The sequence below is a fragment of the Artibeus jamaicensis genome, unplaced genomic scaffold (genome assembly GCF_021234435.1).
Source record: "Artibeus jamaicensis isolate MK-2021 breed Jamaican fruit bat unplaced genomic scaffold, CSHL_Jam_final contig_2259, whole genome shotgun sequence".
Classification (NCBI taxonomy): domain Eukaryota; kingdom Metazoa; phylum Chordata; class Mammalia; order Chiroptera; family Phyllostomidae; genus Artibeus; species Artibeus jamaicensis.
Genome location: NW_026521468.1, coordinates 6,122,087 through 6,145,666, shown reverse-complemented (window position 1 = coordinate 6,145,666; position 23,580 = coordinate 6,122,087). Strand labels below are relative to the sequence as shown.

Here is a 23,580-nt window from a genome sequence, read left to right as displayed (position 1 = left end):
TCTGTAACTACATTACCCAGACAAAATCAGTGTCTCCTCGCTTCCTCTCCTCCAAGGGGCTGCCGTCTCCAGCGCCCACACTGAGGATAACACGGAACCCAAGAAGTTTTGAGAGCAGGCTAAAGCCAAGGGCAAGCCTGCTGTGAGCTCCGTGCATCCAGCTTTCTGCCCCACTGTTTGGCTGATTTTTACTTGTTTTCACTTTTTTGAAATCTGGAAATGTAAAGAGTTTTCCTAAGAACAGGTCACTTTGAGGTTATTTTGTTCTTCCCAATTTGATTAGAAGAACACACACTTGTTGAAAGGACCTCCCTGTACTCACAGTTTGACAAAGTTTATCTTCCGGGCAGCTGTCTGGGCCTGGAAGACGTCCAGTGTAAGACAGGGCCTCGTGTTCTGAAGGCATGGCGTGGTGTACGTGGAATCTGGCACTGAAGGACAGCAGCGAGAGGCTCTGCCTCCACTGAGCCGCAACTGCAGGGCTGTGAGCGCTGTCGGGTGGCTGAGACCCACAGTCATCCGCAGGCCTCACCAACCTCACCGTCTGGGATCCCCAGCCAGGCCCTGCTCTGCACTGTGGGAGGAGAGTTTAGAGTAACCTGAAGCAGGTGAAAGTCATTTCCTTTCTGCCCTCTTCCTCTCCAGATACCCTTGGCCCCATGGAGAGCAAGGTCCCATCGCATCGTAAGTACCCTGAGGCCCACCCAGCCAAGCACTCTTGTCCTTCCAGGGTCTAGTACTGGGTCCCTGGAGAGCAATGGCCAAGCTGAGCAAATTTCCATTGTCACAGATTTTTGTGGTCTTTGGTTTTCTCTTACAATTATCATTACTATCATTTTATTCTAGTCCACCCCCCGCAAAGGCTTCCACCAGATTCTCCACCACCACCACCTCTACTCCTGAGTAAACCATTTTTATTAGTTTGGTTCAGGCCCTTTTGCCCTGCTTTTTGCCAAAGGTAGAGATGCCCGTTTCACAATGTCTCTGGAAATCACTCCGTAAAAGATACCACGGGCTCCCTCACCTTTTCCCACGCTGCCAAGTCTGCGGTACAATGATAACACTGCGCTTAGCCGATGCCCCACGGTTTGTTCAGCCATTTCCCTACTAACGGTCACTTGTGTCGTTTCCAATTTTGCGCCAATTCAAATATCATATGAATAAAACTTTGTGCGACTACCTGTGGAAGCATGTTCTCAGGGTCGATTCCTGATAACGGACTGCTGATTCAAAGCTAAATTCACATTATTTGGGGGTATTACAGACCCATCCCCCACCCCATGCCAATTTGCACTCCACCAGTAACATGAGACAGAGCCAGTTTTACATTGATTTTTAACTAAGTACCTTGTTAAACTTTGGATTTTTACCAACCCAATAGGTCAGAAATGTTCGTTCGGTGCTTTTAATTTGCATTTTTCTTACTTGAAAAAGGTTGAGCATCCATTCAAATGTTTAAGTGCTCCCTACATTCCCCCCCTAAACTGTCTGTTTCCTATTGGCGACCATCCATTCAATCTTAGCTTTAATTCATCTAACAGCACGCACTGCCCTTTATTTAGGCCGCCATTTCTGGCGCTGCGCGGCTGGGGGGCGGGGGCTAGTCCAGCTCCGATCCTGCATAGAGAAGGGGGCGTCTACTAAGGGGTGCCGGAGCACTAGGTAATTCCAGGAAAAGTCTACCAAATTCAGGAGACTTAGCTGAAAACCAAAATCCAATTGAAAGAAACACCCTGGCCCACGGCACAGCTCCATTTACGAGTTAATTAATTTCGCACTTGAAGTACCAAGAGAAAACACACACAGATACTAACCGCTGTCCCCAGAATGGCCGAATCATGTTTCATGGGAAATATCCCTCCGCGGATCCTCAGTGGTTTGAGCATCTGCCAATCTTCTGCAGAAGCAAAGCTCTTGATTGCCATTGGGTACTACATCTTCGTTCCCTCCCCACTTAGCACCAAGAAGCGTCGTCCCTCAGTGATGGACAAGGGCTTTCATCCAATGAGGAGCGCGGGATGGCTTAACCGGTCCCTGGGAGGCTGGCGTCTCGTGCTGCTGGGGGGGGTTGCGTCCTCCGTGTCTAGTGGCGGCTGGTGTTGTGCTGTGGGGTTTGCGTCAAAGTTCGAGCCGGGGCCAGCGGCGCCCTATCTCTGTGCAAGTCTGGAGATGCGTCCCTACCCTAACACCCAGCCCCCCTAGCGCGACTGGATGCGCGACTTCGCGGTCTGCTACGCCTGGGGCTGAGTTCCTATCCGAAGCCAGGCCAGCCCCTGAGAACCATGCTAGATCCCCAGTATGAAGATAAATCCAAGCCGGCCCGTGTACCCCAGGACCCCACCATCTCCATCTTCCACCAACACTCCCCTGGCCTGTTCTAGAGCAGGCTCAAGAGAGTGACTAGGGGTCACCGTCCTGCAGCCAAATCCAGTATCTCCTGTCCCTCTCCTCCACCCCTTGTTGTTCACATTCTCGTTATCCCCGCGCTTAAGGCCAAATCCAGCAAGTCCTTTCCCCTAAGGAAATTGCACACACCCATTTTCCCATGGAGTGTCTTTGGTACTGAGCTGCTTAAGGTGCAAGGCGGATGGGCCACACCTCTCACCTATGATTGCCCTTTCTAGTTATGCCCCGGGCACTGAAGCGGGGGTTGGCAGAGCACCTCTAAGTCAGAAGTCGAGTTGGACTCTCCACCCAGCAATTTGGCTGAATGATCAAATTGCTGCCATTACGGCACCCAAATCCAGCCCACTGCGGGCTCCCCACCCCTGGGGAGGGGTGCCACCAATCTCGATTTAGGGGCCTGGCAGTGGTTGGGACCTCTGTAAATGAGAAAGGGGGCCGTGCCTCGGAGCAGGCTACGTCTTCGGGGTTACTGAACTGTGCTGAAGATCTCTGTCAATATGCAATCAGGCTTTTTCAAAACCTCATTTCTCTCACTGTGCTCAGTACTTCAATGACTTTTTGTCGGGCTCTCTGAAAGGGGACAGGTTCATTTGACAGCCATTTAGCTTCTTCAAAGGTTACTCACATTCATCTCAGAGCTGTGTGAGGGGGTGCCTTTGGTTCTCCCGAAATCAGCTTCAATGATACTGCAAGTCGGATTTCAGGAGAGGAGGCAGATGGCAAGGGGAATAAAATTAAGGAAATTGTTCCCTGAAGAAAAGGTCCCAGGAAAGAAATGGGAGCAAGGGGGCAGAGCCCCTGGGATTGAAACTTGAATATTGAGTCGTGTGAATTGGCTCATTATACTTCTCAGACGTTTATGGAGCCTGTCTCCGTGCAAAGCACTGTGCTAGATGGTGAATTGTGAAAGGAACTCAACTTGGCTTCTACTTTCCAGGCAAGATGAGCCGAAGGTTCACCAAGTTTTCAGAGCCCAGGCTTTGGGCGCCGAGTGCTGGGAGCCTTGCCAGTCACTGCTCTCCTGACCACTGCAACTCTCATTAAGGAAGTAATGCTCTCCTTTCACAGAAGAAGAGATAAGACTCATATATTACTAAAGATAACCCAACTTCAAACAGAGCAGAGATCTGAATATCACTTCTGCCAAGAAGATCCACAAACGACCAATAAGCACATGAAAAAGATGTTCACCATGCCAGTGAAATGCAAATCAAAAACCACAAGGAGACACCACAGTCACTAAGATGGCCATAATAAAACCATAATAATAAAAAATGGATAAGATAAAAGCAAGTTATCGGTGAGGCTATGGGGAAGTTGGAACCGTCACACACTCTCGATGAGAGTGTGAAGTGGTGCAGCTGCTCTGGGAAATGGAGGCAGTTCCACCAAAGATTAAACAAAGAATTGCCACGTGATCCAACAATTCTACTCCAGGTAGACACCCACGTGAAATGAAAACACGTGTCCACACTCACCACAGAAAAAGAAAGTTATGCAGCAAGACAGAAGCGTGAGCTAACATAGTGGAAATCGTATCACGGTATAGATCTGTATTAAGTCATCACACTGTACACCTTCAATTACACAATATCATGTCAGTTTTATCTGAGTAAAGCTGTTTAAAAAAACCTGCACATGTCCACCAAAACAAAGTTACACATGAGTGTTTGTAGCAGCATTACTTACAACAGCCGAAAAGTGGAACCAACCCAAACATCCATCAACTGACGAATGAATAAATAAGAGTGGCGTGTCCCTGTAACAGACTATTATTCAGCAACACAAGGGAAGGAAGTGGCTACCTGCAACAGACTGGATGGACCCTGGACACGTCACAGTGAGTGAAAGAAGGTCACACAGGGCGTCATTCCATTTACATGCATGTCCTAGGTTGGCTCACTGACAGACACAGACAGCAGACCAGCGACTGCAGAAGGCTGGGAGCGGGGTGGGGGAAAGAGGGCCGACCGCTAACGGGGACAGCGAGGTGTCAGGGAAGTGATGAAGATGTTGTGGAATTGATTGTGGTGACGTTCACACAGCTCTGTGAATGTACTAGAAGCCATTAAATTGTATGCTTTAAATAGTTGAATTGTAGGGCATGTGAATTACACTTCAATAAGCTGAATATATATAGTTTTTGCTTTTGTCTTGGGTCCGCAGATCAGCACTCAATCCGCTGAGCCACACCATCCAGGGCAAGAACTGAATTGTGATGCTGCTGCTGCTGATGGGGCGAGCGCGTGTGAGCATCGGCGGTGGGCGGCCGTGCATCGCCTGGCCAGAGGACAGCCGGCCCTCTGACTGTGACCCGCCCCCCCATCAGGGACTAGCAGTTCCCAGCTGGCTCTGTGGGCTAGTTTTTGCAATGAGGAAAATCTGGGGGATATTTGGATTTTGTCCACTGGAGTGGCTTTAAGAACAGTTCATCCTAAAATGAGTTTTCTTACTCATTTTTTTTTCAGACAGATTTTGTTTTATTTAATGGCTGAGGAGGTTTGTATTTGCTTTTTTCTTACCTGGCATTATTAACATGCACAGGAAATGCAGGCACAGAGCATTAGGAGGTTGGGGGAGTGTCAGAACACCTGTGTAAACAGGTGACAAAAAACCCGAACTCTGATTAAAACTAAGCAATAAATATACCCTGACACAGAAGACTTCCATTAGAGCATCTGCTTTAGAAAACTTGTGAGTTCTTTCCACGTCTTTGAAGTGTACATGAATCTTTTTAAAGCTAGAGCAACCTCTTGCCAGACCCTGGGATACCTTTCTTAAGGACCAGAAGGACCATTTCATTCACTTTGAAATGTGACCCCAACTGCCCAGCGAAGGTAGGACGGATTCTGCATGTGAGGAGCCCCATAGTCACGTCTTCCCACTTGAGGACCAGGGGTGGTTCAGTTGGCAGATGTGTGTGGGAGGGGTCATGTCAGACCACCTGTGTGAAAGGTCAAGCTGTCTTCATCCCGTGATCATCTTGGGGAGCGCACCTGGGACCCTGGTCGAATGCTCACTCAACAATAAAGTTGTTTTCTTTCTCTTTCAACCTCCCTCACAGTGGAGAGATTGTCTGGGTCATTGGTTTTGATTCCATTGCACACTAGCTACCCCCCGCCCTCCTCCCCTCGGTTTGCTTCACTTTGTAGTGGACTTAACAAGCACTATCCGGGCGCCTCCCTCGAGACCGTGCACTTCTGGTTTCTGTGGCTTGGCCCAGGTCCTGCCAGCACTCCCGTAGTTTGCTTCCTCCTTTCACCTGGTCACACTGCAGAGAGGACACCACCGGCACAGCTCGCCCCCCTTCATTCTCCTCACAGCGCCAATTGCTACGGAATTAAGGGGTTCCTTCTGTCTCGGCTCTAGGAGGGTGACCCCGGGGGTCAGGACTTGCTCTGTGTTGCCCAACACTATGCCCGCAGCCCAGACACTGCCTGGTGTCAAGGAAATAGCATTAAAAATAAGTCTCCTGCCAAGCCAGGAAACCTCTCCAAAAGGCGCCTTCACCACAATTGTTACCATTGTGGGCGGACACAGTGCAGTTTACTCACGGATTCTCAGCCCTTCCCCAAAGGGCTCTGGTGGCCAGGGTGGTTTTTCTGCTCAAATCTCAGCCCCAGCTTCCCGAGGCTGCCTGGCTGTGTCCCAGTCCCAGGTTCCCCGGGGGGCCTTACCGGCCATGCTGGGACCGTGGCACGGGGAACCTTTTGGCACCCACACTGGTTAGGTCCCCCTCCTGGAAGTCTCAGTAGCCAGTATGTCCTCTGTCACATAGTCACACACCGGTTTATCATTCCTACCCCAGGAGTCCAGTATATAGTAATCTGTTAATAAATGAAAAATAAACGAATTCACCAACAAAACCTTAGATTTCATGCCATGTTTCCTTTGGGTAGCTCTTGTTACTACGACACTGGACTGCGGTATCCACCTCCTTCCACCAGACCGAGCCCCCCAGAAAGAGAGGACGTGAGAGGTTAGACGACTCACAGGTGCGGGAGAAGGGAAAGCGGAGATCTCATAAAATGAACAAGGGCTCTTTTGTCAATATCGGTGTCTTGCAGAGACTGAAGAAATGTCATCAGACAAGCTCGTTAGGGTTCACCTGGCCTTCCCGGGGCCTGGAAGAAGAGCGCACAGCAGCCCGGGGGCTCTCAGCAGGCCTCTAACCCAGGTTCAAGGTTCCAGGACGAGCACCGCTGCCAGCCAGGACCGTCCAGGGGGCAGAGCACTCTGCGCCCTGGAAAGACCAGAGAGCTCAGTTACCGTGGAGTCCTTGCCTGGGGCGCCCTTCATCCTCTGCTGCCGCCTTGAGCCCTAAGGCCATGAGTCACAGCCCTGTTTTTTCCTCTTCACCAAACAGCATTATTTTCGCCTTTGAATTACTCTGAGAAACTTCCATGAAACGTCTATGCCAAGGGAGCCTGTTAGAGTCACGTACTGTGTCTTTCGGAACCAGGGCATTCTAGCCAGGAAAATGAAGACGGTTTGGCCAAAGGGGAGTGCAGGGTAGTGTCCCCTTTAGACACAGGCAAGAAGAGTTCCTTCTCTGCACCTTGTGCTCTATTTTTATTTTTTAAAAGATTTTATTACTTACTTATTATTTAGAGGGAGGGGTGGGGAGGGAGAAAGAGAGGGGAAGATCAGGGTGTGGTTGCCTCTCATGCGCCCCCTACTGGGGACCTGGCCCGCAACCCAGGCATGTGCCCTGACTGGGAACTGAACCAGAGACCCATTGGTTCACAGGCCAGTGCTCAATCCACGGAGCCACAGCAGCCAGGGCCGGACCTTGTGCTTCAGAAGGCCCCGTATCACAAACACAAACGTATTGAGGAGCAGTGAGCACCTGTGTCACGTGGGCCGCATGCTCAGTGCAGGTGCAGCATGACCCTTACCTGTCCACGCGGGCCTTCGTGAATGACACTGTTCGGGCCTCAGAGAAAGGCTTCTTCACCGTGTGCCCTGTGTCTTCAAAGGCAGAAGCGACAGTGTCTGGCTGCTGTGGGTGTTGGGGGCTCTTCAGGGACCGGCACATTTTGAGTATGATACCAGTAGAAACAAGCAAAACAGCAGACCAGCCATAAGTGTCCCAGAGAGACCAGGGAAAGAGACCATCAGAGAGCGTCCCGTCCCAGGGTCACACTGATCCCTGTGGCTCCGGAGGGCAGCCGCCCGCAGGCACCCCCAGGCTGCACCCAGGCCTGCTCCGCATTGGCAGCGGGAGAGCAGCCCTCCTCCAGGTGAGCGGGGTTTAACCTCCCCTCCTCTCACGGCTGTTTGACCTCCCCGCAAAGTTGTGTGTGGCCGAGGGCCCTGCCAATGCCCTCTTCTCTGTGGAAAATCCAGTTTTGCCCCAGCTTGCAATTCGACTTCATAATGCTTCCTCTCTGTTCATGGGTGCTACTGCACTTCCCTTTTACATCAGCTAGTCCATCTGCCTGGTCCTGTCTCGGGTAGAAGAAACTCTGTAACACATTTTCATGTTTCCTGTCTGCCTAAGGGTTGCAGTCTGACCTCTCCCCGAACACCCTCTGAGGGCGTGTCTCTGCATATAAGCTCTCACGCAGCCTGTTGGCTGGTGCATTAAAAAAGAGAGAACAGAAAAAGACTGAAGTCAGAAGCTTTAGCTTAAAAAGGAAAGCAGACCTCACCAAACATGCAAATTGGGATGATGTTCAAAAAACTATCGGAAAGTCCGTTTCCACTAAAATCTGTATTTCTTCATCTCTCCCCTTGGGCTCAGTCACACAGGACGCAGCTCTGGGCTGGACGCCGAGAACCAGGAAGCTAGAACTCAGGATGATCCCACCTTCCCCAGCTGGCTTCCTGAACGCCCAAGTTCAACACTCCCTGGAGGGTGCAGAAGCACAGGCTGTGCCCAAGCTTTACACTCTGGAGGTCAACAGACTGCCACGCTCTGTGGGGGTCAGAACACTGAGAGCCCGTGTCTTCTTCAGACACCGGTGAGGTGAGAGAGACGCTGGGTTGAGTCGGAACCAACGCTGTAGGTAAGAAAACGCCTTCCCACTGTGCACCTGGTTGGCGTGGCAGTGCTCACCGGCACCAGGGCGGAGGGCAGTTGCTTGGCCAAGTGTGCAGGCAGAGCCAGTGAGAAGGGTCCATTACGGCAGAGCGATGACTTTGCTGAGAAGGTTTAGGGAACCTGTGAGCGAGCGCCGACAGGCCAGGTGCGCTTGGAGAGCCAGGAGCGGCTGCACCTGAGCCACCTGGGCAGCGGCTCCCCGCCCCGCCCCCTGCCCCCCCCCCGCGCTCGCAGCCCCTCCCCCCCAGCGGTGCCGCGGGGACAAAGAAAAAACGGGGTGGGAACAGGACGCCTGTCAGTGCTCTGGGCTCCTCTCAGCCAGTCGGAAGCACGTTCTGACCTTTTCGACCCCCTTGGAGAAGGTTGTTTAAGCGTTGCTCGGTGTACCCTCCCCCCACCCCCCCACGCAAGGCCAAGGACTCTGGGTCCAGCATCGAAAGCCGTGTTCAGAGGAACGGAAGAGGCCCGGTGTGAGCGGTGGGCCGGCTCCCAAAACCTTCAGAGCCCCACCCCTCCAGGACACACCTGCGACCTTCGCTCCTTGAACACACCTGCTTTCCAGTACCTGTGGGACGCGCTGTGAGCAACATTTTTAAACTGAATAACCTGCTGCTTCTCTGAATGTGCTCTTTTCTACGGCTGATTTCCACGTCATTTCTCCGAGGTGTCCCTTCACCGCTAGTGTTAGGTATTTTGCTTTTCATATCAAGGCAGAGTACACGGTTTCTCAGAGGTGCGCTGTGCTTCAGGGGAGGACAAGCCTCCAGGTCAGCGGAACGTGGTCCCCAAGCCAGAGGCTCACTCTTCGACCTTGGCCGAGCTGCTCGTCCCTAGAGGCAATCCCCTTGACTTTGAAGTGGGGTTGCTGACAGTGCCCAGACTCTGGAGAGGCTGGGGGTCTGCATGGGTGCCACGCGGCCTGGCTCTGGGTGCACCTGCTGCAGGTATACAGGTCATGGCCATGCTCCTGTCTGCAGGTGACAAGGCCGAACTGAAGGGCGGGTGCCGCCCTTCAATAGCACCTTCATCATAATCGCACAAGGTAGATGCCCCGCTTTTCCCATTTGTAGGTGAGCCCAGAAATGTAAGGAGCTCATCCAAAGTTACAGGAAGGAGGCAGGTCACCCAACTGCGGGAAGTTCAGGAGGCAGGCTTCTTGGTGCCAGGTCCTGATAAGCGCGCTGCAAAGCAAACTTTGCTCATTTATAACGACCCACCTGACAGTTCTCCAACACCAATAAGTCGGTAGTTCTCAACAAGGTCACACAACTAGGTCACCGGGAACTGAAAAGCACCCACACCCGGAAGACACCCACCCAGAGATTCTGGTTTCATTGGTTAGGGTGCAGCCTGAGCATCAGGACGTCTCCAAGGCCCCCCGGTGACTCTGCCGCGACCCCAAGATTGACAGCTGTTCCTCTACATGCTAAGGACGGTCTCTCAGGGCAGTGATCACGCGGGGGTCCCAGCCCCAAAGGGTCCCCTATCTTTCCCCTGAGACTCACGTTGGGTGTGGAGGCCATGCAAGGCTCTGTCAGCCCATGCCCTTGTCCAGGGTGCCCCAGGATTGGGGACCGAATGAATGTGAGGGTCCATCTCATGTGTTTCTCATAAAGCTTCACATTCAGAAACTGGCTTCCGAGACTCAGAAAGGAACGGGAACCTGTTCGAACAAAAGAGGTTTTCCCCGGTCGTGCCAGCCCGTAATCCTCCATAAAAGCAGCCACAGCGGCTCCTCGCCCCCTGGCAAGGGCGCAGAGGTTCGGTGTTTATCAGAGTGGCTCCCAGGAGGACAAAGGTGTGTGTACTCCCCACCCAGGATAGCCCAGCGGTCCATCCCACCGCGGTCCATCCCGTGTCGGAGCTGCAGGACCTCGGGTTTCCCGAGAACCCAACCCACCGCCATGAGGTCCTACCTGCCGAGTCCCGGGTGCCTGCGCCAAGCTCTCTGGCTCTTGACTGCAGTCGTGTTGATTTTCTTCCTGTTCGCCCTGTCCTCCTTCGTCAAGGAACCTAACACAAAGCCTAACACCAGGTAAGATCCCCACCCTTCCCCGGCTCACCCTCACTTACTAGAGGAAATGGGAACTCTGGGGGGAGATCTGGGGGACTCCGTGACATCGCCGTGTCCACATGGGTGTCGGGGAGCAAGAACCAGTGCCGAGAACAATCCAAGCGGAAGCCTGGGGGACGACGAGGCGGCCCCCGAGGCCACGGGGCTGGTGTGCCGAGGAAACGCAGGCAGGAGTTTAAAACTCCTGAGCTGTCTCCAAAAGGCAGAGATTCCAAGCAAGAGTGTTCTCCCCGATCTGGGACCGTGAGTTCGCTGAGCGGCTTTGGGGTTAATAATTCCTACCTGCCAGTCTCCGTTCATTTCAGATCACACCTTCCTTCAGAAATCTGTCACTTCTGGCTGCCGCTTACATTCTGGGCACCAAGTTAATCCTTTGAAGGGATCTTCTAGACCAGTTTTCTTAGGGACCCTGTTCTTTCTAGACTCAATTTTTTAAAAGATTTTATTTATTTATTTTTAGAGAGAGGGGAAGGGAAGGAGAAAGAAAGGGAGAGAAACCCCAATGTGTGGTTGCCTCTTGTGCACCCCCTACTGGGGGCCTGGCCTGCAACCCAGGAAGGTGCCCTGAACTGGGAATCAAACCAGCCAGGGCTCTCGACTCAATTTTTAAACATCTTGTTTCACAATTCTTACAATTTAAAAGTAATACAGGTTCTTGTGAAGTTTAAAAAAAATACAGAAAGGCGAAGCAAGAAGTGGGGGCCTCTCCGTTACATACACCCGATCTCCGCCCACTCTTCTGGGGTGACCCCTCTTTATATCTGGGTGTATGCATCGTTATTATGTGATTATAATACTCTCTAGATGCCAGGCACGATCGTAAATTCTGACGATGATGTCTATCCTGAAACACCGAGCCTCCGTGACTTACCCACACCCTGTTCACCCTGCTAATAAGTTTCAGGGCCAGGATTCAAACCCAGCGTTTCGGTTCCATAGCCTGTGCTCTTTATGTCATACTGCACTTCATGGGTGAATGGTAGGTCAACAGAGAGAGAGGCGGATGATAGACAGATGCACCTGTTCCACGGGTCAGCTTTTTTTTTTTTTTTTTAATTTTATTTACTCATTTATTTATTTTTAGAGAGAGGAAGGGAGGGAGAGGAGAGGAGATCGGTGGTTCTTCACTGTGCCGTCTGGATTGCTTTTTAAATCAACGCTGCATCACGGATATCCTTCCCCCGGCGTGTGCAGCTCTTCTCCCTCCTTTTTCATGGATGTGTAGTGTTCTGTCGACTGGATACAATTTCTTTAACTAGTTCCTCTCCACTGACACTAGGGTGGCCACTCATTTTCCACGTACCTTTGTGTGCTTACCTGAGCATGTCTCCGGGTAGGCTTCTAGAAGTGGAATTGCCAAGATAATGGCTATGTTCACACTGCATGTCAATGACACCATCGAATCAGCCCGTGAAAAGGCTCCATGAACCAGCGTGAGAATTAACTCTCTGTCCTCTGTGGTGACCCTGGGCATCGCTGATGTTGACACTGAACCCTCTGACATGGGACAGGGCGTTTCCCTTTTCTGTTTGCATTTCTCAGGCCTCTGGGGAATTTGAGGATCCTCTTAAGTCTATGACTCATTTGTATTTTGTAATGAACAACCTGTTCATATCTTTTGCTTTATTAAAAAATTAAATTATTTTTCTGATTCATGGGAGCCTTTCTGTGTATGAGGACTATCCGCCCTGTCTGGTTATATTTGGACCGGTATTTCCGTGTTCTCTCCAGCCTGGCGTTCGGGGTGGAGGGGGCTTGTTTCGTTGTGTCGTTTATCTTGTGTGATATATGAGTGATTTGCATACACATAACATTTGTCTGTCTTTTCCTTTATGGCCACTGGACTTGGTGCAGTTCTTAGGAAACTCTGTCCCCAGCCCAAAGTCATATAAAGTATCCTTCATAATGTCTCCTAACATCTTTACTAGTAGATTGGCTGTCGTTTGCGTCCTTACGTTCCAAGTCATTGATTTCATTCTCGGCTTCATCCACTCTACTATTTTTTCCTGTAAATTGTTCTTTATTTCAATTAGTGTATCCTTCATTTTGACTGGGTCTTTTTTATGCTGCTGAGGTCCTCACTAAGTTTCTTGAGCATCCTTATAATCAGGGTTTTGAATTCTACATCTGATCGGTTGCTTGTCTTCATTTCATTTACCTCTTTTTCTGGAGTTTTGGTCTGTTCTTTCACTTTGACTATGTTTCTTTGTCTCCTCATGTGGCAGCCTCCCTGTGTTTGTTTCTGTGTATTAGGGAGGGCAGCGATGCCTCCTTGTCTTGGTCGTGTGGCCTAATGCAGCAGGTGTCCTGTAGTGTCCAGTGGCACAGCCTCCCCTATCACCCAAGCTGTGGGTACTTGAGGTGCGCACTCTGTGTGGATTGACTGCACCCTCCTCTTGTAGTTGAGCCTCAGTTGTTGTTGGCGGCAGGTCAGTGGGAGGGATTTGCCCAGGCCAGTGAGCTGCAAGGACTGGCTGTGCCCACTGACCACCAGCGTCCACCCTCTGTGGAGGATCAGCTGTGCAGGGGCAGGGTGGTAGTGCTCTAATGTGCCCTGTAGCTGTCCACTGAGTGCGCTGGCCCTGGGGTTTCCTGGGTGGAGCAGGCCAAGGTCAGTCTGCACCTGTGCTTTGCCTGGGGCTGCCGTTCCTGAGCTATAAAGCCATCTGAGGTGGCTGCTACCGTGCTGGGCTTGGAGATTCCCAGGTGAAGCCAAGCTGTGAATCTAGGCTGGCTGCTGCTAGGGCCTGGGGCTCACTGAGACCAGCTGTTGCTTGTTTGATAGGATTTAGAAAGTTGTGAAGCATGAGACAAGACCAGCCATTCAAATGGAAAAGCAGCTTGGGGGGGCCCGTAATCTGGGTGGGGCAGTGTCTGGGGATCTTCCAGGCGGGTCGAGCAGTGTCAGCCTGGTTGGTGGAGTCTGGGACCTGGCACCAGGCTGCCAGCTCCCTGGCTTTGCAGAAGGGAGGACTTAGAAAAGGACAATGGCCTCTGCCCACCTTGATGCCAGGCACTTCAGCCTGTCCCCAAATGCCACTGGTGCCCTTCCAGCTGCCACCCCGGAGCTGGAGCTCAGAGAGAGTGAGTCTGAGTAGGTGAGTCTGACTGTGAGTTTTTTAAGAGGAAGTGCTCAGGGCTCTGGCAGTTTCTCCCACCAACTCATTGGTTTTTACAGCCAGAAGTTGTGGGGACTTATTTTCCTGGCACTGGACCCCTGAGCTGGGGGCCTGGTGTGCGGTTGGGACCCCTCGCTCCTGGGACACCGCTCCCGAATTTTTAACCACCATGAGCGGGTGAGAGACCACCGCATTTCGAGTGGGCACCCCTTCTACCGGCCTTGATGGATGTGATTTCTGTAATTCTATAGTTGTCAGAGTTTCATTCAGCTCAATTTCTGATGTTTCTGAGTGGTGGTTGTTCTGTATTTCAGTTGTAGTTCTGATGTGGTTGGGCGACGAGACCAGTCATGTCTGCCTGCGCCGCCATCTTTCTGAGATCTCGGAAATCTTCCAATTGCAAGTGATAAAAACCCAACTCAATCTAGTTTAAATAAGAAGATGAGGGAGGGAGAGAAGCTCAGAGGGTTCCAGTATTTCTGGCGAGACCCTTTGGGGGTGGGACTGGGCTGAAGGACACCAACTCACCTGACCAGGCCACCTTGGTCTCCTTCCCCAGCCGATGCCTCAGGCCCCGGAGTGACAGGGAGAGGCAAGTAGCCCAGTGACCGTTTTCCAGTGTAGAGGTTTCTGAAGGTGGAAGGTGGCTGGAGTCGTCCGTGGTGCAATGTAGCTGGGAAGAAGGCCCCGCCCTCCTGCCCAGCCCGGGGTCCTCACAGCCCAGGGTCCCGTGGAGGGCCACTCAGCATGTCCGTGGTACCATGGAGCCATCAGAGCCCCAGAACCACCCAGTTGCCTCCTGGGACCAAGGGATGGGACGTCCACTCCAGAAAAGTGTTTGGGGACACGGAATGCTGTCGGGGAGGAGGGACGCGTGGGACCTTCGTGAGGAGGTCCTCAGTACAAAGGAGTGCCCGCCCCCTGTCCCCAAGGAAAACCACATTCACTGACCCTGCATAGTCCACCACATCAGCATCAGACAGACACCCATGAACTTCAGTGCTAGCTGAGACGGCTGCCCCCCACCCCCGACAGGTGGCCAGTTCAGCGATCACACCGGTAGAGCTAGGCTTTCAAAAGGAAGCGACAGTTCTCACAGTCGAATGGTAATTCTTACTGCCCCTCCTTCCAGCTTCCCCCACCTCTCGCCCACCGGAGCTCTGAGCTCTGGCCTGGCTGGGGGTAGACGTGTGTGTGCGCAGGGCGGGGGGGGGGGAGTGGATAGGAAAAGAGCTTTGAACTCATGACATCTGGAGGTTTAAACTGAATTAGACTGAATTTGGGGGTCAGGGGGAAACCATTCTTGTTATTTTGTATAGACTGAGAGTTTTAATATACATATATATATTCATATTAGTTTATTCACAAACATGTATGGAGTCCCCACTCTGTGCCAGGCCTGTGCTGGGGCCGTAGAAATGAACAAAACAAAGTCTCCTGCGGGGACGAGCACGCCCTCCGCTGGGCAAAGTCAGATAGTGAACGTGAGCAACTTAGTCTCTAGTTTTCCGCAGAGAACATTGAGACTCGACGTCCATCAGCCCTGCCGCCCTCGCCCAAACGTCCTAAACTGGGAATCTGCAGGAAGCTTCCCAAGGGCGTCCGGCCGCGGCCCACAGGTGGCCTGTGGCCCAGGATGGCTACGAATGCAGCCCAACAGAAAACTGCAAACTGTACTTGAAACAGATGAGATTTTTTTGTTTTTGTTAGTGTCTGTGTACTTAATGTGTGACCCAAAACAGCTCTTCTTCTCCAAGTGTGGCCCAGAGACGCCGGAAGTTTGGACACCCCTGGCTGGCCTCACCTCTACGATTTATTTATTTTTTAAAGATTTTATTTATTAGCCCTGGCTGGTGTAGCTCAGTGGATTGAGTGCGGGCCTGTGAACCAAAAGATCGTGGTTCGATTCCCAGTCAGGGCACATGCCTGGGTTGCAGGCCAGTTCCCAGCAGGGGATGCAGGAGAAGCATCCATACATTGATATTTCTCTCCCTCGCTCCTTCCCTTCCTCTCTAAAAATAAATAAATAAAACCTTTAAAAAAGATTTTATTTATTAACTTTTAGAGAGAGGGGACGGGAGGGAGAAAGAAAGGGAGAGAAACATGTGAGAGGTACATCAATTGGTTTGCCTCTCACACACCCCCAACTGGGAACCTGGCCTACTACCTGGGCACGTACCCCAACCTGGAATCGAACCAGTGACCCATCGGTTCACAGGCCAGCACTCAATCCACTGGGTCGCACCAGCCAGGACTGACATGTTTATTTTTCAAAGTGTGATATCTTAGATTTTTTACTTCCCAAAGAGATGGCGATATTAAATTGCTTTTGGCTTGGATGTGATCTGCGATTGATTTGCCCATCCCTCGGAACCAGGGACTCTTAACAGAAAAAAGATGCTCCCCTCCCCACCCCACCCTCACCCAGCCCATGGTGTGTAAGTTCCGGCCAAGACAGACGCAGGGCACCCAATCTGCGGATGGAGGCAATTAGAATATTCAGTAACGGCCACACCTGGGAATCGGTAATGCCTATGTCAAGGCTCACTTCCCTAGCGATCACAGGTGCGTTTAATTATAGGAAACTGACGTGAAATGTAGCAACACAATTTTGTCTCTACCTGGGTCATTGCTAGGACTTTCCATAAATCATAAAGCAGCCCCAAGAACTGCAGCTCGCACGGGGAGAGTCAGGGGCGGCAGGAAACGAGGCACCTCTGGGGGAAAGGGAGAGGAGGGAGGGAAGTTTTTGGCTGAGTCTGTATTTTGTGCCAGGGGCGCAGCACCTGCTTTCCATTAACGCGGACAGCGGACTCCTCTCAGAAGCAGCAGCCACAGCACATGGTACACATAGTAAGACCCCCGAGGGCCGGGCAGGTCGGAAGGTTTCTCCCGGTCACAGCGGCTCATACTCGGAGGTGCGGGGGTGCTCCCTCGGTCCGCCTGGCGGCCCGCTGCGTGCGCTCTCCCCCCCCCCCCGCGCAACCTCAGTAAGGCTGTTACGTGTGGCTTAGCACGAGAGTGGCGGAAATGGAGGATGGAGCTCGGGTCGAGAGACCAAGCCAGGTGAGGGAGCCCCAGCCCAGGGAAGAGTAAGGACACCTGGAAATCCATCTGCATCGTGGTTAGGTCACGAGAGAGGGAGATTCTTTCATCCAAGGCTCCTGGCGTCCCCCAGACCCGTGCAGCATGGGGGCCCCACACAGGAAGTCCAGCTGAAGGACTGTGCAGAGCAGGGGCCCCATGTTTTCCTCAGCAGAACACCTGACACAAACTTGCACAAACTGATACCTTTGACAGCCTCACAATAAAGCAGAAAATAAAGTGGATCCAGTCCCTGGAGCCCCGGACCTCGAGTGCTGGGAGTCAGGCCAGCCACCACGATCCATCTTCCGCGGGGGCTGGAGAAAGCATTCTGGGTGGGAATCTCTGTGTGACCCGCCCTGCCCTTCAGCCCCCTCCCCCGACCCCAGCCTCCCTCTGGAAATCCTTCCATCGCTCCCCCTGGATGGGCAAACAGACGGTCGAGTGTAAAGTCCTCCCTCGGACACAGAACGCTGATAATGACCTGGCCCTGCCTGCCCGTGGGGGACCGAGCGCTGCCCCAGCCCACTCCGCTTCATCATTACTCAGCAGCTCCCACACACCGTGCATTTTCACGTTCCCGGGACTGAGACTTCCTCCCCCGCACCCCTAACGCCCTTTGGAGGGGAGCCCCCCTGGGAAGCCTTCCTCGCTTCCCTGGTGCCCAGACAGGACCCCTTCCTTCACACCCACTGAGCTGATGACACGTGCGCCCCCTACTCTAAGGCGACAGGTTTTGGGTTGGTTTTGTTTTTTTAAGATTTTATTTATTCATTTATTTTAGAGAGAGGGAATGGGAGGGAGAAAGAGAGGGAGAGAAACATCTATGCGAGAGACAGAAACATCAACCTGCAGCCTCTTGCAGGCCTCCCTGACCGGGGCCAAGCCCGCAGCCCCGGCATGTGCCCTGACAGGGAACTGAACCTGCGAGCTCTCGCTTTGTGGGTTGACGCCCAACCCGCTGAGCCACACCGGCCAGGGTCCAACACGTGTTTCGCATCCTAATGACACAACGGGCCCCGCACTGCAGTTCCTCCTGCCTGTGGCTGGGAAACACGCCTTTCACCATCCCCAGCATCTAACATGGCAGCGCATGGCAGGCACGAGGAGCTCTGGACCTGCACTTTCTGAGTGCGAAAGGGCTTCGGGGCGAGGCCAGCGAGACACTGTCGGTCTATACACAGTGTCGGAAGTCAGTCTGCACGGCAGGCCCTTCTCAGAGATCTCGATTTCAAAGTCGGGGTCGGCAGCTCTAGTCTCAACATAGATGCGTCTTTCCCATTTTCTTTGCACAAGGTTCCCTCTGTTCCCTGTGCTTCATTTAAGAGATAAAAGGTCGACTGCATCAGGCAGCTGTGAGGTGACAGGACCAGGGCCACACACACTGGCTCCAGAATTCCCAGTCCAGGACCCGGTGCCCTCGGGAGCCCGGGAGGAGCCAGCACAGAGGCCGGGTTTGCAGTCGGCCTGCAGCCCGAGGACGACCTGGTCACCCCCTGACCTGCTTCTATAATCGCCACCAAAAGTTGTCTCTGTCTGCAGGCCTCAGGATACAGAGAACGTTAAAGAACAGGCGTTAGAGTTGCTGCAGAAGGCCACGCCCCCAGCACCCACCGTGGAGAGGAAAACCCCTGCCCGTGGAGGGTCCGCGCAGGGGAGCGGCGCACCGCAGCAGCGCCCGCAGGCCACGGGCCACACGGAAGCCAGAGCACCTGGCACGGCAAGGACGGCGTCGGTCAAGAGTCCAGAGAGAAATGACACCACGGCGGACATGCTGTCCCGGAGAAGTCAGGACAAGGGGAGGGCCTCCAACAGGACAGAGGCACTGTGGCCGAGGAGGCAGGACACGAGGACCCCGGGAGGAAGGGGGGGCAAGAACGAAAGGCCAGCAGCCACGAGGACAGTGCCCGAGGAGCCCCCGACACCCATTCCGGAACGTCGGGCTGAGGTGCGCACCACCAGGGCAGCAGCGCCACCCGCGAGGAAGACGAAAGGAGGGGCCACAGCAACGGCCCCGCCCAAGCGGCCAGCCCAGCCGACCCCCAGCTCCGCGCCCTCCCAGGGCCTCACCACACGGAGGCGCCCCAGGCTGCAGGCCGCCAGCTTCAAGTCGGAGCCCAAGTGGGAGTTCGAGGAAAACTACAGCTTCGACGTGGGGGGCCTACAGACGGTGAGTTCTCCCCGGCCCCTGCCCTAAGCCCCCCTGCTCTGACGCCCCTCCTGGCGTTCAGCCTGCCCCCACCCTCTCCCTCAGCTCCCAGGCTCCACCCCATCCTTCCTTCCCTGTGGCCCAAATGAGGGAGGAGAAGGCAGGCCCCCGAACCCAAATCCCAGCCCAGGCAGCATGGGAAGGTGTGAGTGAGAAAGAGCTCCTGCGAGGCCCGGAGGGTCATCCATCAGGGTGACAGAGCGCAGCCCGGTTCTGGGGTTTGACACCTGATCCCCACTCTCTGGGAGGGTAAGGGACGAGGCGGGCAGAGACTAACAGACCAGAAACCCAACCCCGTGCCCAGCGCTAGCACCACCTGGGAACACCTCGCCCTCTGCAGAGAGAATTCCACCAGCGCCCCTCTCTTCCGTCCCTGAGAAAAACACCCGTAGGCGGACGACATTGAAAATATATCTGATGACACACGGTTGCAACCACACATACGACAGCACGGGAGAACACGCACACGCCTCAGGCTGTTGCGTTTCCCTCACACTTGACAAGGGTGTGCTTACCTTGAGGGCCAAGGGCAGCCTCCGGACCACGGCAGGCCTGCCAAAGGGATGGCCAAGGCAGCAGGGGCAGCGCCTTCTGGGCTCCAAGGCCAGTTTTGGGCCCCCCCCCCCGCCCGCACCACTCAGCCCAGCCCCCCACCCCCACCCCTGTCCCCACCCCCACCGTGGTCCTCCCCACCCCGCCCTGCCTGACCTGCCCTCCTGCATTCAGACCTGCCCTGACTCTCTGAAAGTGAGAGCTTCCAAGTCACGCTGGTTCCAGAAGCTCTTTCTGCCCAACCTCACCCTCTTCCTGGACTCCAGACGCTTCAACCAGAGCGAGTGGGACCGCCTGGAGCATTTCCCACCCCCCTTCGGCTTCATGGAGCTCAATTACTCCTGTGAGTACCACCCCCAGGAACCCGGCTGTGCACTGGGCCGGAGCTCTGGGTCTTGAATCTGCCTCTTCCCTGGGGGCCACCAGCCCTGGGAGAAATGATGCACCAGGATCCCTGGCCACCCCCGGGCTCTGAATGGAGGGTCGCCCTTGTTCCAGTGGTGCAGGAGGTGGTGACACACTTCCCTCCGGTGGCCCAGCAGCAGCTGCTCCTGGCCGACCTCCCTGCTGGGAGCCCCCAGTGCGTCAGCTGTGCCGTGGTGGGTAACGGGGGCATCCTGAACAACTCCCGCGTGGGCCAAGAGATAGACAGCCATGACTACGTGTTCCGGTGAGCTGTCCCTTGCCCCCCACTCCCAGCCTTTCCTGCAAAGACAGGCTCTTCTGAGAGCTGACAGGGTCTCCCGTGCCTGTATGTGGAAGGTGGAATTCCTGGGCTCCCCCAAAACCTTCGTTTCTGACGGCGGCCTCCCCGTCCCTCCTTCCTCTTGCCGCCCGCCTCCACGTCGCTCCCCCTGGTGCTCACGCATCCAGTCTGATCCATGTCTTCCTGCGCAGACTGAGCGGAGCCGTTACCGAGGGCTACGAACAAGACGTGGGTACTCGGACATCTTTCTACGGCTTCACTGCCTTCTCCCTGACTCAGTCACTTTACATACTGGGCCGTCGGGGTTTCCAGCACGTGCCTGTGGGGAAGGTGAGCGGGAGGAATAGGCCTGGCCACACAGTCTCTGGGGAAGGGAGTGCAGAGCTGGTACAAGCTCATACAAGCCGGGGGGGGTGGGGGGGCAACGGCAGGGCAGACCACAGGCAGGGCTCCTGGGCCACTCGCTGTCCTTGGTCCCCAGGACATCCGCTACCTGCACTTCCTGGAAGGCTCCCGGGACTTCGACTGGCTGGAAGCTCTGCTCCTGAACCAGACCCTCGTGAAAAGGAGCCTTTTCTGGTTCAGGTACTGACTGGGCCTCCCCGCCCCCCCAGGCTGGGCTGTGTAGCCAGCGGCTGGGAAGGATGGGACAGTTCCCCTACCAGATGAGGTGGGGGACTGAGCCTGAACGAGGGGCCCGCCCACAGGAGAAGGCCCCAGGAAGCTTTTCAGGACACGGTGCAGTTGGACAGGTACCTGCTGCTGCACCCAGACGCCATCCGATACATGAAGAACAGGTGGGGGCAGAGACACAGAGTGGCTGGGGCCCTGTCATCCTGGCAGCCTGCTGACAGTTCGGGGGGTGTTTACAGGTTTTTGAGGTCTAAGACCCTGGACACTGCCCACTGGAGAATATACCGCCCCACTACGGGGGCCCTCCTGCTGCTCACTGCCCTCCAGCTCTGTGACCAGGTGAGGCTGTGCCGCAGGAGCAGGGGGACCTGGGGAGACTGCTCTGTGTGTTCCGGGCCTGTTCAGCCTGGGACGGCAGCTGGGCTGGCCGCACGTCCCCATGGGTAGAGTGGGCGTGGCTGCGTGGGTGCACCCAGGGGCCTGCACCCAGACCTCGAGGGACAAAACCCAGAAAGAGCACCAGCGCCCAACACACACAATTGGCCTCTGAGAGACAGCTGGGACGGGGGTGGGAGGGGCCACGGCGAGCCCTATTTCTCCTCCTGCCTTTCCTCAGGTGAGTGCCTATGGCTTCATCACCAAGGACCACGAGCGCTTCTCGGATCACTACTACGATACGGTGTGGAAAAAGACAGTCTTCTATATCAACCATGACTTCAACTTAGAGAGAACGCTCTGGAAGCGGCTACATGATGAAGGCATAATCAGACTGTACCAGCGTCCCGTGACTTCCAACTGAAGATCTGAGCAGGACCATTCTAAGGCGGGGACCAGGCTCCCAGACCCTCCAGGCCACTGAGGGAACATTTGTACAGAGGGACACCCTGCAGCGCCAGGTGGCTGAGATTTGGAGACCTTGGAAATCGGCCGAAGGTCCTGTTCCCAAGATGGGGAGGAAAGGCTTCTTTCTTGAGATCAAAAAATTTTAACTGAATGAGGTGATGAGCAGACAGCACAAATCTCTGTTGAATATCACCCGTCACTATTCAAAAGCTATTTGGCATCTGGGAAAGAGCCCGAATTGAGGGAAATAAGGATCTGGGTTTGCATTCCAGATCTTGCACTTAGCAGCTGTGAAGCCTGGAGGGTGGTTACTTATCTTCACTCTACATTGTCTGAAGCAGCGATGTTCAGCCAATGCACCGCGGCTGGCACACAGGGCTGCCGCAAGCATCTTTAAAACGCTCACTGACCTATTTGCCCTTGGATTGTCAAATTTTAAAAATGACAAGAGAGGCCCTGACTGGTATGGCTCAGTTGGTTGAGTATCATCCAGCAAAGCAAAAGGTCGCTGGTTCAATTCCCACTCAGGGCACCTGCCTGGGTTTGTAGGCCAGGCCCTGGGTTGGGACATGTATGAGAGTCAATCTATAAATGTTTCTCTTGTACACTGATGTTTCTCTTCCTCTCTTTCTCCCTCCCTTCCCCTCTCTCTAAAAATAAATAAAATATATTTTAAAAAACCCATCCCTGTACATTTGCTTAGGCTACTGTTTTCCAGTCTGTAACATGACTTTTAGAGTATCCATTTCACGAGGATTTAAAAAAAATTCCTGTGTGTAAAACGGCTGATGCAACAAGGAACGAGTTTTTCTCCCTTCTTTCATTCTTATAGTCTCTCATCAATCAAACCCCATGATAAGGATCAGGGCTAAACCACAGATATTTCCTGCTTTGAGCTCTGTCCCCAGGATTTGGATTCTGTAGCCCAGAACTCTAAAGATGCTACACAGAATATGGGCCCTTGGTGAGGGCATGAAAGGCAAACAAAAAGGCGGCGGCGGCAGCAGCAGCAGCAGCAACCAACCCTCCTTTTAGACGACACTCAGGGTCCAAAAGGTAATCAACACCAATAGGACCGGATTTGCTTGGCCCAGAGGCTGCAGTACCAGCTCAGGGCGGCAGGTGGCGGCATCTCGGCACCCCAGTCTCTTCAGTGCCCAGCTTTTCTTTTTCTGTTTCCGGAGCTCCTTTTACATATTTATTCTGCCACGTGAGTTTTAGCATCCGTTTACGACCTGGAAGGATGTTTTGGTATTTCCATTCAAATTGCATTAAATGTATAAATGAACGGGGGGGTGGGGGGGGGCGAACTGACAAATTAATTACATTGAGTCATCTTTTCTAAGAACTCTGCATTTGCCCAAACCTGCTTTTGTGCCCTTGGGGAGTGTTTTAATGTTTCCTTCACGTAGACTTGGAACAGTTTTGGGACATTTCTTGCTAAGTATTTTATCTTCTGTGTTGCTGTTGTCAATGGGTTTTCTCTATATTGTCTATGAAAACTACGGCTTTCTGTGTGTGGATTTTCTATCCTCCTTCCTTGCCATATTGATAACACGTAGTGGATTCTGTCACATCCTGTCATATCAGCTGCATGCAGATTTCTCATTCTTGTGCCTCTATTGACGGCTTATCTAATTATGTTGACCGATACCTTTAGAGTGAGTTAACTCACCATTTTACTCCACTTTGGACCCAGATAAGTGTCGCCCGAGTTTGAATTCGAGGAGGCGGGATTGGGGTTCTCTACCAAAAATACATTTTGGTAGACTTGCGTCTTCAGTAGACAGATGACCGGAAGAATGGAATAGAAAGTCCAGAGACCCCAGGTATACGCGGAAATCACTGGGTCAGGCAGACTTTGTGACGGATGGCGCTCGGACCGCTAGATGGCCATTTGGGAAGAGA

The 23,580-nt window shown here is 53.5% G+C and overlaps 1 protein-coding gene across 2 annotated transcripts; it reads left to right on the top strand.

Annotated features, from left to right (window-relative positions):
• Positions 1-8,296: 8,296 nt before the first annotated feature.
• Positions 8,297-22,323, top strand: ST6GALNAC1 (ST6 N-acetylgalactosaminide alpha-2,6-sialyltransferase 1). 2 transcript variants are annotated; one of them, XM_053659018.1, is made up of 10 exons: positions 8,297-8,417; positions 10,272-10,487; positions 18,272-18,899; positions 19,665-19,833; positions 19,989-20,160; positions 20,388-20,526; positions 20,678-20,781; positions 20,904-20,993; positions 21,069-21,168; positions 21,446-22,323. In XM_053659018.1, the coding sequence occupies exons 2-10, from the start codon at positions 10,357-10,359 to the stop codon at positions 21,626-21,628; spliced, it is 1,716 nt and encodes a 571-aa protein (XP_053514993.1). In that variant the 5' UTR covers positions 8,297-8,417; positions 10,272-10,356; the 3' UTR covers positions 21,629-22,323. The 2 variants fall into 2 exon arrangements, with proteins under 2 accessions (XP_053514993.1, XP_037013942.2); XM_037158047.2 differs by lacking the exon at positions 8,297-8,417 and having other exon boundaries at positions 9,849-10,487.
• Positions 22,324-23,580: the final 1,257 nt, after the last annotated feature.